Source organism: Rosa rugosa, chromosome 4 (genome assembly GCF_958449725.1).
Source record: "Rosa rugosa chromosome 4, drRosRugo1.1, whole genome shotgun sequence".
NCBI classification, from domain to species: domain Eukaryota; kingdom Viridiplantae; phylum Streptophyta; class Magnoliopsida; order Rosales; family Rosaceae; genus Rosa; species Rosa rugosa.
In genome coordinates this window covers 49,154,397-49,168,842 of record NC_084823.1, presented here as the reverse complement: position 1 = coordinate 49,168,842, position 14,446 = coordinate 49,154,397, and the positions used below count along the sequence as shown (strand labels likewise).

Here is a 14,446-nt window from a genome sequence, read left to right as displayed (position 1 = left end):
GGTGATCTAATCATTTTTTTTTTCTTTTTATCTCATAGAAGGTAGTTAAAACCTTTTTTTCTTTTTCTTTCCCCCTTCGAGTATGAGAACCATGCTTTGGTACCCAATATTCAACTTTTTTAATTTGAAAAGCATTGGTGACGACTCTATCGTCGGCAATCTTTTTGAATTTGAGAAACATTGGCGATGAATTTTCTTCACAAACACTTACCCGACGACCTTCTCGTTGGGAGAGGTTATTCCCTTGGTTTAATTTTTGGGATTTGGAAAGCATCGGAGACTAATGATTTCTGCAGACATTTCCTGAGATTTTGGACTTCACTTTGGGCGTCCTGATCACCTGGTCAGCAACTGACCAGGGATCATTTGCTCAATCACCGTCCGATTTCAATCGGACGGTTCACAGCTAAGTGATGAGAGAGAATAAGAGAGTTGTGAACCGTCCGATTTCAATCGGACGGTGATTGAGCAAATGATCCCTGGTCAGTTGCTGACCAGGTGATCAGGATCGTCACTTTGGAGCTTTACATTGTAGTCCATATTATTTGTCCTCTTGTTTGAGTGCGTCTTCCACAAAGGCACAAAGTGATTGGGGTCTATGAAGTGCCCCTCTTATCTAGAATTCTGGATTAAGGTTTTGATATATCAAAATCATTGCCACTTTTATGGATGAATCATGTATGATCTATCTAGTCATGTCTCCTAATTATTTAATTGTAGTGTCCCTGATCCTGATTGATTAAGATTTGATATATAATATCATGAATCATAAATCGTAGTGGGGGACTGAGGGGCTGATTGATTAAAATACAAAATTATTATTTTTCAAGTTCTCTTAAAAAGAAAAATTCTTAATTTCGCTATGTACCTACAAGGTACAAAAACAAAATTGCAGCCATGAGTCGAGCTAAAGAACAAAATGGTGGCTCAGTCAAAGATAGCGGCCGAAGTATGCAAATGATGCAAAATGTTGCAATAATGGTAGAACAATCATAAATGGGCAGAACTACATGTGATTACGTGACAGTTGTCTTTAATGCATGTTTTGGGGAAAATGTGGTATATGGATCTTCAATCTTATATGCACGATCTACTTATTGCCTGATATGACTGGGAAGTAGTTGTCGTACATCTTTATCTTTCATCTATATTAAGAAACAGTTTTTTTTTTTTTTTACCCGGACAGGTGGACGTCGAATTTATATACCCGGACAGGTTTGATTTGTCAGATTGATAATCAAGCAACTATTTCACCCCAAATGAGCCTTTCTTTATATTTAGTATAAGAAGCTTTTGCTTGCTTGCTCTTGATTGAGATCTAGTAATGGAAGGACTAGAAGGTAACACAAACAACAATGAAGCTGGTTTGAGCATTGAACAAGCTCGAACAAAGTGTGATCAAGATCATGAATATACACTCCCCTCAGCTCACGCTATTGGTCATGGTATGCAAATTGAACCCAAATTTCTATTCAAAATCAAAGTTAGTCTAAAGTCTACTGCTGTATAATTATTCTTCATGGCTAAGATTCAAAGCTTAATCTAACTAATCCCCTAACTCAGCTGGTTTTCTTCTGAAACAAGCAAGAAAATTATAGACTTGATGAAAACTTGTTACAGATTCATGGCAGCAGGTTGGGTTGATGATGGTGACTGGCTTCAATTGCGGGTACATATTGAGCTTTTCAAATCTGATGCTTGTGCCTTTGGGTTGGACATGGGGTATCATCTGCCTTGTTGTTGTTGGCTTTTATACTGCCTATGCTAACTGGCTTTTGGCTGCTTTTCACTTCATCAATGGCCAAAGATTCATCAGATACAGAGATATTATGGGCTATTTATATGGTGTGTACTCTTTGCAAAGTACCAACAAATGCTTATATTAAGAGTGGATACAGATAAGTACAAATTATTTATATGATCTGATTTTTGCTCTTTTTCTTTGTTTTAAAAGGCAGAGAAATGTATTACATAACATGGGTTTTACAGTTCTCGACCCTACTTCTTGGAAATATGGGTTTCATTCTTCTAGGGGGTAGAGCACTCAAGGTATTGCTAATTCTAAGTTTCTAAGTCACTCACAGTATGAAGTCTGTATCTGTAATGGAAATATAAGGTGAAGTTTTCTCATGTGTTTTCTCTGAAAATCAACAGGAGATTAACTCAGAACTCAGTGATTCTCCACTGAGGCTCCAATACTTTATTGTCATCACCGGAGTGACCTACTTCATATTCGCCTTTTTCATTCCAACAATGTCTAAAATGAGATTTTGGCTTGGACCCTCTACCATTATCACTTTTGCTTACATTGTCATACTCTTGGTGGTACTAGTTAAAGATGGTATGCCGTATGCACAGTTTTTCCTTTGCATTTTTTCATTTAATCTTTCTAAGTAATATTTTCAATGATAATGTTCTCCTGAAGGGAAAACAAAGACGACAGAGCGAAATTATGAAATCCATGGAAACAAAGCTGAGAGAGTGTTCAATGCCTTCAATGCAGTTTCAGCTATTATTGTCTGCAACACCTCAGGCTTGCTACTAGAAATACAGGTTGTACCTCTAGAAACAGATTCTTTGAATGACAAACAATACATGAAACTAATGGCCAAAAGAATATGTTAATTTTTCGGTATGTCCAGTCAACCCTACAGAAGCCAGCAGTCACAAATATGAGGAAAGCTTTATATCTGCAGTATAGTGCAGGGCTCTTATTTTACTATGGAGTCAGCATAGTAGGATACTGGGCATATGGCGCAACCGTATCTGAATACCTTCCTGAAGAGCTAAGTGGTCCTAAATCGGTTAAGGTCCTCATAAACGCTGCCGTGTTTCTACAATCCATAGTCTCACAACATGTAAGAATGATCCATCTTCTTGTTTGTCTAACACTTCACTGCAAAAGACTTGTTTTTCTACTGAACTACTTCAGTTTTTACCACCAACAGATGTTTGTTGCACCAATTCATGAGGCCCTTGATACCAAGTTCCTTAAACTTGATGAGAGCATGCACTGGAAATATAACTTCAAGCGGAGGTTCTACCTCCGAGCCCTTCTCTTCATGGGAAATACATTTGTGACAGCAGCTATTCCTTTCATGGGGGACTTTGTGAACTTATTTGGATCGTTTACACTCGTTCCTCTAACTTTTGTTTTTCCAAGCATGATTTTCATTAAGGTGATTTGGCTAACGTATACACTATAAAGCATTACTGACATAATTATACTGAGGAGTAATTAAAGATTATAAAGCTAATTGCTCTACTATTTTGGCCTTTTCTTTTTCACAGGTAAAGGGAAAGACAGCTAGACTGGAGAAAAATTTGTGGCATTGGTTCAACATTGTTATTTTTTCTCTGCTTGCAATTATAACTACGATTTCTGCAGTTCGTTCGATTGTCAACAACGTTAAGGAATACAATTTCTTTGCAGATACATGAAGACATGTAATTAATTATAAATATTATTTTCAAAGTATAATGTACAAAACCAAAGAAATTGATTACTTAATTGGTCCAGAAGTTAAGCTCTGACCATTAGCCCTCTATGTATCCTAGAGCTTAGTTTTATTTCATGTTTGGTGATTTTCTCTCTTGAATTTCTCAAGTTCTTTGTATTGGTAATTCCTTCTTACTACTAGCAGGATCCTCAGACCGGTGGAGTCGATCTCATCTTCGGTCATTGTAAAAGGGAAGAACATACTGGTTAAAACTGTTTAAAATATCTGGTTTTCCTAATTCCCAAAATAGACGAACTAAGATTATGAAATGATTTGGACCATAAACAGTCAATGGTTGTAATCCGAAACTGTTCAACGAAATATAGACCTTCAAGTATTGATGATTTCAAACACACTGTTTTCAAACCACTGATTAATTTATTTTTTTTATAAAAAAAACATTATAATTTATGATCTTCCTGAATCAAGGTGTAGAAATCTGCTGATAAAGACTTTGCAGTGGAGCAATGACATAGATACTCCTAATTAACTACAAAATTAGTGTGCGAAGAAAAAGGGTCTTTTGTAGTCAATAATGAATGATTAACCAATTGTTTCGATACTGTCTGATACAAGTTCTATATTAAACATTAAGAATACAGATATAAGAAGCTTGCATATATGTGCTTGCTTTTGTGATCTCTGTTTCTTTATTGGTGCTGCAATGGAGGAAACAGAGGGAACCCCAAGTAAGCACAAAGCTTTGAGCAACGAATATGCCCGCCAATCTGCTCATATCATAGGCAATGGTATGTTTAAATCATAAGCTTTCTATATTTAGAATGCAAGTTTACCTTCCAAAATTTCCTGAAGTTATTATACAATACTCTGCATTGTGTTCTACCAAGTCAATCCTCATTTGGGTCTTGTTTGATAACTTGATACACATGCATTCTTGACCTATTTCCTCGCAGATAATGGTTTTCAGGTAATGATCGATTTTTTAGCATTGTACCATATCCTTGTTTGCGTTTGCAAGAGGCCATAGGTGATGTCTAGCTCTTCACGTGCAAATTAGGTCGTGCTTGCATGTGAGGGAGAGAGGAAAGTGTTGGCCTTTTTCGGCCATTGAGAAACGGTGTTAGCTTGATACATACTCTAGCTAATTTCTTGACAACTGATCAATTGTCTTGTTTCTTCTCTACATTTCTAGGGCGTCCTTTAATCATTTTCTAATGTGAGATACTTGAATCTTAAATTCTGAAGTGAATGATAACTTGCTACAGATTCATGGCAACAAGTTGGGTTGATGCTGACAACAAGCTTCAATTGTGGGTACATATTGAGCTTTTCAAATCTTCAATTGAAGCCTTTGGGTTGGGCATGGGGTATCACATGCCTGCTGATTTTTGGGCTCTATACTTTATATGCCAACTGGCTTATTGCTGCTTTTCACGTCATCAATGGCCAAAGGTTCATTAGATACAGAGATCTCATGGGCTATACATGCGGTGAGTCCCTATTTTTATGACATGCCACCCGTTAAATACAATCATGAGTTACCTCTTTTATCATCAATTTATTTTAACACATGGTACATCTTAACATACGATCAAGTCGTGAAACACCTTAATTAGCTGAAAACAAAAAACAAATAAAGTTATTGAAATGTTATATTTTATCTCTCTCTTTCTCTCTCTCTATCTTTTACAGGGAGAAAAATGAATTACATCACATTTTTCCTCCAATACTTGGTCATTCTTCTTACAAACATGGGTTTCATTCTCCTTGGGGGAAAAGCGCTCAAGGTATTTTACCAATTCTAAAACTTCAGTATATGTCTTGCATATTTTCTTAGGTGTTGTTTGGTTTGCGGTGAAATAATCTAAGAGGCTGGAAAATGTAATCCCAAGGAGCCTGAGTTTGCTCAAAAGGGTGAATTCTTTCCTAAAGTACTTACCAAACATGAGCAAGGAAAAACCAGCCCATTTCCGATCACCTAATCGAAACGGAACCTTAGTTTACAAATGAAATGCCATACTTTGTGTGTATCATTAGTAGAGGTGCAGACCTATGCGTACAAGTGAGTCTCACCTCAACAAGTGATATGCCATATGCCATACAATGTGGTCGAAAATGTGACATGCATTAATTTATGTCTGTGCAATGAGAAGCTGGCTGAAGTTTCTTCGACATTTTTCTCTGCAAACTTGCAGGCGATAAACGCAGAGTTCAGCGACTCTCCTTGGAGGCTCCAATACTTCATCATTCTCACCGGAGTAGCCTTCTTCATTTTTGCATTTTGCGTTCCTACAATGTCTGATATGGGAATTTGGCTCATCCCCTCTACAATTGTCACCTTTGTTTATGTAATCATACTATTGGTGGTACTAATTGGCGATGGTATGCACCATATGATATACACATGTAGTTGAACCAATGCTCATTTATGCATTGTTCCATTTACAATGCTCAGGATTCATGCAATCATTCAACTCTTCTGCAGGGAAAGCTAACACAAACCGTGATTATCATGTCAGCGGAAGCAAAGAAGACAGGGTGTTCAAAGCCCTTAATGCAATTTCAGCAATTGTTGTCTGCAGTAGTTCAGGCTTAGTACCAGAAATACAGGTTCGTACCATCTAGAAACAGATTCTAGCAATGACTAAGATTGGCAATGACTCAAATTCTGTATCATCTTTCTGGTATATGCAGTCAACTCTTCGGAAGCCTGTAGTGGCAAATATGAGGAAGGCTCTGTACATGCAGTTTACTGTGGGGCTCCTCTTTTACTATGGAGTTACCATAGCAGGATATTGGGCATTTGGCTCAAAAGTATCTGAATACCTCCCGAATCAGCTAAGTGGTCCTAGATGGATCAAGGTCTTCATAAACGCTGCCGTTTTTGTACAATCCATAGTCTCCCAACATGTAAGTTATACTAATGATGATTGAACCATGAAATACTGTACAATACTTCTCAGTATCACAATCTTCACTTGCTTGCTCCTTTGATTCTTCATCCATATTACTGCAGAATTTGTTTTTCAACTTAACTTCCATCTTTTATTTTTCCTAATCTCAACAGACATTTGTTATACCAATTCATGAGGCCCTTGATACCAAGTTCCTCCACCTTGATAAGAGCATTAACTCAGCAGAAAATCTCAAGAGGAGATTTTGCATTCGAGCCCTCCTCTTCGCTGGAAATACACTTGTGACAGCAGCTATTCCTTTCATGGGGGACTTTGTAAACTTGTTTGGCGCATTAGCACTCATTCCTCTAACGCTCGTGTTCCCAAGCTTGATTTTCATTAATGTAATTTTCTATACTAAATGCACCATAATCAGGAAGGTAAAGATTACTGAATCTATTGCTAATTTGGGCTTTCCTTTCTTATAGGTCAAGGGAAAGACAGCTAGACCACATCAGAACTTATGGCATTGGTTCAACATTATTACTTTTTCTCTCATTGCGTTGGCTGCCACAATTTCTGCAGTAAGATTGATAGTCTACAATGTTGAGAAATATAGTTTATTTTCAAATTCATGAACCATCAATATGTAATGACAGTCGAGTTTACAGATTTCACCTGCCAAAAGGTACATATATACTTTCTGCAACATAGTACACAGCATAAGTAGAGTGATCGCTGCAAGTTCATTATTCCAAGAAAAAAAAGAGGGGGGCGGGTAAAAAGTGTGTGTTTGTGTGTATACACACTTTCTGCTATACTTTATTCTGTTTCGCTCTTTATCCCTGAAAGGATGATCTTCCATCCAAAATTAAACAGTGTAAAGAAGCCAAAGACAATCTAAAACAAGTGATGAGAATATAATGCCTTGCTGAAATGAAGCTCAACGATTACTGAGGCGAACAAAACGTAGCAGGATTCTGTTTTAACAGTGAGGATTTCAAGGCCACTGTGTCGGTATCTGGCAGCATTCATGCCAATTACTGGTTAACTGTCTTCAATATATTATAATTGGGCTTACGAATGCACAATTATCTCTGGCCATGCACTAACCCGGTTGTAAGTAATCCATAACAACCTAACACTTGCACTGAGAGCAAAAATGTGCATTAGATCAGTTACATGATGGCAGTATGCAGGAGTACTACCATAAAAGTGACATTTAAATTTGGTTCTTCAATTGAGTTGAATGGCCTTTGCTAATTTCAACCCAGCTAAAGCCAGGAAGCTTAATTCCACTTTTCTTGTTCATTGCTTCCCGCACTTTTTTGGCTTCATCCCATCGCTCTTTTGATGCATAGATACCAGAAAGTAGCATATAATTTCCAGTATTCTCAGGCTCTAACTTGAAGAGCTTCTCAGCAATACTTTCAGCAATATGTAGATTTCCGTATGTTCTACATGCTGCAAGCAAAGCTCCCAATGCTCCAGGCTGTGGACCCATAGGCATGCCCTTGACTAAATTGTGTGCCTCGTTAAGCTTCCCAGCACGTCCCAGCATATCAACCACGCAAGCATAGTGATCTGCACCAGGCTGAATATTGTAATCTTTAATCATGCTTTCCCAATAGGTCATTCCATCTTCAACGAGTCCTGCATGGCCACAGGCAGTCAATACCCCAACAAATGTGACGTGATCAGGTTCGATGTTTTCTGCCAGCATCCTCCGGAAGATCTCAAGCGCTTTAATCCCATGACCATGAGAAGCAAGACCTGTGATTATTGCACTGTAGGAGAAAACATCCTTCCAAGGAATCTTCTCAAAAACACGACAAGCCTCTTCCATATTCCCACACTTGGCATGCATGTCAACCAGTGCAGTGAGCACTTGTTCGTTCTGTTCTATGCCTTCTCGATCAACATAAGATCCAATCCAATTTGCCAGATCAGCACGGCCCAACTGTGCCAATGCAGAGATCAACGCTGTCATGGTAAACGCATCCGGCTTTACCCCTGATTTCTCCATTCTCCGGAAAAGTGAAAGTGCTTCACTTGGCCTCCCATTTTGTGAGTACCCAGATATCATAGCCGTCCAACAAATCAAACTCCGCTCAGGCATTTCATCAAAAACACCATTAGCCATATCCATAAACCCATTTTTAGTATACCCCACCAGCATTGTAGTCCAAGAAACAACATTCCTCCCCGGCATCCTATCAAACACATCCCTAGCCGAGACCACATCCCCACTATTTACATACCCCACAATAATCGCATTCCAAGATATAGCATTTCTCCACTGCATTCCCTCGAACAAAATCGCGGCACCCTCCATATCCACCCCACCTCTGGCATGTGCCCCTAAAATTGCATTATACGAAACAACATCTCTTTCACGCATTTCATCAAACACCTTCCGTGCGGTCTCCAACTCCCCACATTTCCCATACATATCAATCAAAGCATTCGACACCGGAACACAAAACCCGAACCCCGTTTTAACAATGCGGCCATGGACCTCAACCCCTTGAAAAATATCACTTCTCGCGGCACACGAATTTAGCATAAAAGGGAAGCTATAGTTATCGGGCCTCATTCCCGCGCGAACCATTTGGTTATACAATACCATCGCCTCGGAACAGAGCGAGTGGGTCTTCGAGAAAGCCCTGATGGCGTGGTTGAAGAGAGAGAGGTTTGGGTTGGGGAAAGAGGTGAAGACATGGTGGGTGTAGCGAGGGGAGGATGAGGAGGAGAGAGAGGCGTAGAGAGAGATGAGAGTGGAGGCTAAGGAGGCGTTGCGGTGGAGATTGGAGCGGAGAATGTGGGCGTGGATTTGCTTCAGGTGGCGGACCGATGAGCAAGCTTTTAGCAGAGCGGCGGCGCCGTCGGCTTTATTGTTCGGATGGTTCTTGGTGACCGTTGTCGCTCTGATGATCATCGCCACTTTTCAAAAGTTCCAAAACGTGTTGCTCCCTCTCAGTCCTTCCCGGCAAAAACAAACCATATAAGGGTATTTCAGACTTTTACAATATCTCCGTGTTATCCAATATTTATTTTACAAATATTATTTATTACCAAGTCTACTTATGTCTGTAACTTTTGGACGGAAGACGTTTTTCTAGCTTCATGCGCTACCTAATTACATTTTCTAAGAGTATAAGTTTAAATAAACTGAGACAAGAAATGGAAAAAAGTCTTCACTTCTTTCATAAGAGCACCATCCGAAACATGTCTCTAAGCTAGTATTACAATTTAGTACATACCTTAAATTGTTACTAACATATACATCTATTTTTAATTTTTTTTTTCACATAAATTATATAAATAAAATTAATTAAAAATATAAAATACCGTGTCAATAATAATACTGGATGTGTAACTAATAAGTAACAACACCTTAAAATTTGATAAAGAAATAATAATAACAACACCCCAAAAAGTATATATGTGTACATATTTGGCCCATTAAGCCTCAAAAACGCCAATAAGGGCCAAAACAACAATTGTTTGTAATTAGAGTCGAACTTCAAACCCCAAAATTTATGAGCAGTGTTCCAAATGCAGGCTCAATAGAGTTTTATCCTGAGGTAGATGGCGCTTCTGCAAATCGGGCACGTCTCAAGATCTGGTCCACAGTCACAGCATGTCTGCAATATATAACGGAATTAAGTCTAACTCTAATATCAATTCTTTCATTCAATTCTGTAAGGTGTAAGCAATGCATAGCGGTGTTACCTGATGTCCGCAACCAAATGCCATATTTTTCTCATTGGTTAGGCAAACGGGACAGAGCTGTATGTCAGAATCACAGAAACATAGTCAGGAATTGGTGGCATTGACTAGAGTAGTTAATCTACTTTCGATGTTCATTAGAAGACTCGATGTGACATAAATAAAGCAACTGATTACAGAAGTTGAAAGAATGCAATTACATGATTGTCAGAAGCGTGAGGTGCTCGTTCACTGCCTACATAGCCTGAACTGTAACGAGGAGGGGGAAGAGGAATCCTACGCACCGCATTCTCTCTTGTAGCACTATATGAACAACGAAAGGAAATGATGATTTGCAAATGAACTTATCTCACTCAAAAGCCAACTACAATGGACTACTGGAGTTAGATTCTTACCCCAATATGCTAAGCTCTTGTGTTGCTTTATACTGAGAGGGTAATTGCAGCAAGGCTGCAGAAGCAAATTTTACATCTTTTCTTGAGCTGTCCATATTCTTTGAGAAAATGTCTGCAGCATTCACAAACTACAGAAGACAAAAGAATGCAACATTTCTCAATTACAGGTTATTGATGCAAAAGACATGCATACTGCATCAACATTATATGGCTACTATCTACAAGTACTTGCCCGAAAGTTATCAAAGGCCCGTCGAGGAATTTTAGCCTCAAATTTCTCCATCATATCCCATGGTCCATCTCCAACTCCAACTACCACAATTGATAAGGGATACTCGCTACAACATATAACAGGAACATCATATTATAGATTGTTAACTAGAGTAACACCAAGGAGAAGAAGCACTTGTCTAAGCATTTACCTTGCTTTCACAATTGCTTCAACTGTTTTCTTTTCCTGTGGGCTTAACTGGCTAAGACCAGTATCTTCTCCTCTAGTCACCTGTGAAAATTTAGTCTCGTTCAATAAAGTGGCTTGCAAAACCTTTGTTGCTTGATCATAAAATGTTCAAACTAAGTACAAATAGAGACCAAAAACAATATACCTGCCCATCAGCTAGTATCACCAACACATGGTACTGGCCACCACTCTGTTCGACAAGAGTCATGGCCATTTCAATGATAGGGGCAAATGATTTAGGCCCTGCCACGAAATGAAAAAATTATAAATCTACCAAACGCGTATAGCCAACCAACCAAGTGAAAGAAGGGAAGGAAAGGGAATAAAGCAAATTCCAACCTCCAAGTTGTAGCTGGGGGACTACTTCTCTATATCGTTTTGTTGCTTCTTCAAATCCATTGCAGCAAGCGCTCTCATCTGGATAGAAACTGAAAACTTCCTGGTCATTGGTTGATGCTGCAAATACACCAGTGAAAATAAGTCCATTGTAGTCCATAAGATAATTTGAAACTTAATATCACCCTTGAATGAATTACCATCTCCAAATCCAAAACAAGGAATCATCGTATCCTTATCAAAGTACTGCAATATTTTCCCAGTGATCAATATTGCTTGTTCATAGGGATTTTGCTCTGCTCCAATGTAATGCAAGCTCTTCCCGTTACAGGACCTTGCACCTGACAGAAGATCAAGTCAGTGATGTCTCACAGTAACTTATAAAACAGAGCACCCAGATCGGACCAAACCTCTCCGCTCATTGCTCCGTGAGAAATCAATACCAAAAATAAGTTTGGCAGACTCCAGACCGGCATGCTTCAAATATTGATCCGTGACCTTCCAAAAGACAAGATTGAAACAGAACACTGTAATTTTGTTTTGTTTACACTCAATACATAGTAAGATCAAAACTCATCACTCAATGGAATCCACAATAGAGCAATGTTGATAGATAAGTTCACTAGGATCAGTAATACGGCGATGCCCTTTGAAATCATGCGCACAAAACTTCCAAAAAGTTTCGAGAAATTAGCAACTGAGTAGTACAGATTATTAAAAGCTGTCTAAAGGCGCTGCTCTCCTGAAAGCATTTACTTCTAATCACATCACAAGAAATGAACTCTTCCCAAAACTTATAGCAAACATGATCCATATCAAAAGCTTTTACCTCATTACCCTCAGGCTTGTCATCTTGATCAAGGTAAACATCAGAAACTGCTGGAGAATTCCAATCTACATCAGGAACCTGTAAAGATAGTTATCAATTAGCATATCATCTGTAGAATCAATAGCATCATCATCAACAACATCAATAACAATCATCATCATCATCATCATCAACAACAACAACAACAACAACAACACCAACACCAACACCAACACCAACACCAACACCAACATCAACATTAACATCATCATCACCACCACCACCACCACCACCACCATCATCATCAACAAGAACAAGAACAAGAACAAGAACATCAACTTCATCATCATCATGGATTGCAATTTTTTTAACACTTGGGTGCTACTTACTAGCTGGCTGACCAGATTAGCATCTGTATTTGAGTATTTGTTCTCCAACTCATAGCTTTTAGGTGGAGACAGGGCCGGGAGCGACGGAGGTGGAGGTGGAAGTGGAAGAGGATGTGGAGGTGGAGGCGGAGGTGCAACACTCTGCTGTTGCCCAGACTGAGCATGAAGCACCCTATGGCTTTGAGCTGGAGGTGGAAACCGTCTTGGCGCAAACCGACGAGACCTTCTACTAGGAAATCTGAATGTTGAAGCTTGACAACCCATCGATTCAAATTCAAAAGGATATCACTGAGATCAATTACACAATTCAATGAGAATGATGCAGCACATTTAACATATTGTGATCGATATGCCTTCTTAGTCTAACAATATATGGCTGTAAAAACAGAAGTTGATAAACAAATGGAAAATGAATAAACAAAAACAGATGTAACATCTTACAGTACTGCAACACGAAACCCCAACTCTTGAAGTATGTCCTCTTTGTTCCAAACAAAATCTTAAAACGGTTTCCAGGTGTTTGACAAGAGAAGTAGGTAGTTAACTCTATACTATGGCCTCGTTTGGTTCATAAAATGAAAAAGTTATTCCTTTGTACTGCCCGTCACCATTTGTTTGACCGTCTGGGACTTCTTTTTTAGAAACAAATGGAGACCAGCGGAAGTTACCCAAAAGGTGAAGTCCTAAGCTGACTAGGTGGCCATGGTTTCATGGACCCTGACTCTTTTTAAAACAGTCAAAAAATAATTGTCTCTCATTTATTTTGCCACTATAACAACAAAAGGTTATTTATTTTCACCATTGTTTTTCAAGAGAACGTTAATAACAATCACTAAAACTACAACGGAGAAAAAAAAACTACAACGGAGAATATACACACACACACACACTAGTCTATGAGTCCAATTCATATTGATTTTTAAAACATGTAAAAAGATGAATGCATCGTTTATTTTCAAGATACCAAAAAAGATGGTCAGCACATTCTCAGCTAGCTTAATAACATTCACAGACATCCTGCTCCAATTGATGTAGTTCAATCTATACCCTAATCTTCTTCTTCGGAGGATATATATATATATATATATATAGGGGAAGGTTCTGAAGAGGACGTCCACAACCCAGAAAAAGTGCGGACGTCCCTCCTCTGGTGTCAAGAAGGTGGCGACGGCTATGCTGCAGTTGCCGGACGACCCCCTGGACATCCCGGACGGCGTCACCATCCAGGCGAAGGCTCAGCTAATTGGATTCTCAGCAATGCGCGGCGAGCTCGCCGGAAACCATGGAAGCTCATCAAGCTCCACTTCGAACCCTTCGTCGACGAGTCCAGCCGCTTCTGAACTGCTCCACATCGTGGCCTGGTTCCGTCAGGCAATAGAAACGACGCCGTCGAAGCTTGATCGAGCCCGGAGGAGGGACGTCCGCACTTTTTCTGGATTGCGGACGTTCTCTTCAGAACCTTCCCCTATATATATATATATATATACAGTCCGGCTACACTAAGGACGTCCTTAGTTTTTCTTAGGTACGGATTTCCGGTTTTCACCCACTTTCCGATCAAATTTTCACATCTTAACCGTTCAGTTTTTAGGTCCTAATGTATAGATCACCTCTGCAAAATTTCAGCCAAATTGGTGATCATTAAGGCATCCAAAACTGCAAATTACAACAATGTAAACGAATGGTTCCGGTTCGACAGATTCGGTTCGTTTGTGTAAATTGCAGTTTTGGACGCCTTAACGATCACCAAATTGGCTAAAATTTTGCAGAGGTGATCCATACATTAGGACCTAAAAACTGAACGGTTAAGATGTGAAAATGTGATTGGAAAGTGGGTGAAAACAGTAAATCCGTTCCATAAGAAAAACTAAGGACATCCTTACATGAGAAAAATCCTATATATATATAATCTGTCTCTTTCTGTGTGTCAATGATTCTGGTTAACTCATTTTCAAATGAATATATTTAGGG

The 14,446-nt window shown here is 39.1% G+C and overlaps 4 protein-coding genes across 4 annotated transcripts; 2 read left to right on the top strand and 2 right to left on the bottom strand.

The window, feature by feature from the left end:
• The first annotated feature begins 1,188 nt into the window (after nucleotides 1-1,188).
• On the top strand, nucleotides 1,189-3,575 carry LOC133745545 (proline transporter 2-like). The gene is made up of 8 exons (XM_062173630.1): nucleotides 1,189-1,445; nucleotides 1,621-1,845; nucleotides 1,955-2,049; nucleotides 2,155-2,341; nucleotides 2,426-2,553; nucleotides 2,643-2,858; nucleotides 2,949-3,179; nucleotides 3,292-3,575. The coding sequence occupies exons 1-8, from the start codon at nucleotides 1,325-1,327 to the stop codon at nucleotides 3,439-3,441; spliced, it is 1,353 nt and encodes a 450-aa protein (XP_062029614.1). The 5' UTR covers nucleotides 1,189-1,324; the 3' UTR covers nucleotides 3,442-3,575.
• A 519-nt stretch (nucleotides 3,576-4,094) lies between these two features.
• Nucleotides 4,095-7,439, top strand: LOC133706875 (proline transporter 2-like). The gene is made up of 8 exons (XM_062132424.1): nucleotides 4,095-4,249; nucleotides 4,727-4,951; nucleotides 5,154-5,248; nucleotides 5,657-5,843; nucleotides 5,947-6,071; nucleotides 6,156-6,371; nucleotides 6,529-6,759; nucleotides 6,844-7,439. The coding sequence occupies exons 1-8, from the start codon at nucleotides 4,165-4,167 to the stop codon at nucleotides 6,991-6,993; spliced, it is 1,314 nt and encodes a 437-aa protein (XP_061988408.1). The 5' UTR covers nucleotides 4,095-4,164; the 3' UTR covers nucleotides 6,994-7,439.
• A 138-nt stretch (nucleotides 7,440-7,577) lies between these two features.
• LOC133706874 (putative pentatricopeptide repeat-containing protein At5g37570) lies at nucleotides 7,578-9,419 on the bottom strand. The gene has a single exon (XM_062132423.1). The coding sequence runs from the start codon at nucleotides 9,291-9,293 to the stop codon at nucleotides 7,578-7,580; it is 1,716 nt and encodes a 571-aa protein (XP_061988407.1). The 5' UTR covers nucleotides 9,294-9,419.
• A 333-nt stretch (nucleotides 9,420-9,752) lies between these two features.
• Nucleotides 9,753-13,056, bottom strand: LOC133745493 (E3 ubiquitin-protein ligase RGLG1-like). Its single transcript, XM_062173575.1, has 13 exons — nucleotides 12,917-13,056; nucleotides 12,476-12,763; nucleotides 12,108-12,185; nucleotides 11,689-11,776; nucleotides 11,479-11,619; nucleotides 11,282-11,398; nucleotides 11,088-11,185; nucleotides 10,905-10,984; nucleotides 10,715-10,820; nucleotides 10,483-10,610; nucleotides 10,288-10,390; nucleotides 10,091-10,147; nucleotides 9,753-10,002 (listed from the first exon to the last, which is right to left on the bottom strand). The coding sequence occupies exons 2-13, from the start codon at nucleotides 12,737-12,739 to the stop codon at nucleotides 9,922-9,924; spliced, it is 1,341 nt and encodes a 446-aa protein (XP_062029559.1). The 5' UTR covers nucleotides 12,740-12,763; nucleotides 12,917-13,056; the 3' UTR covers nucleotides 9,753-9,921.
• Nucleotides 13,057-14,446: the final 1,390 nt, after the last annotated feature.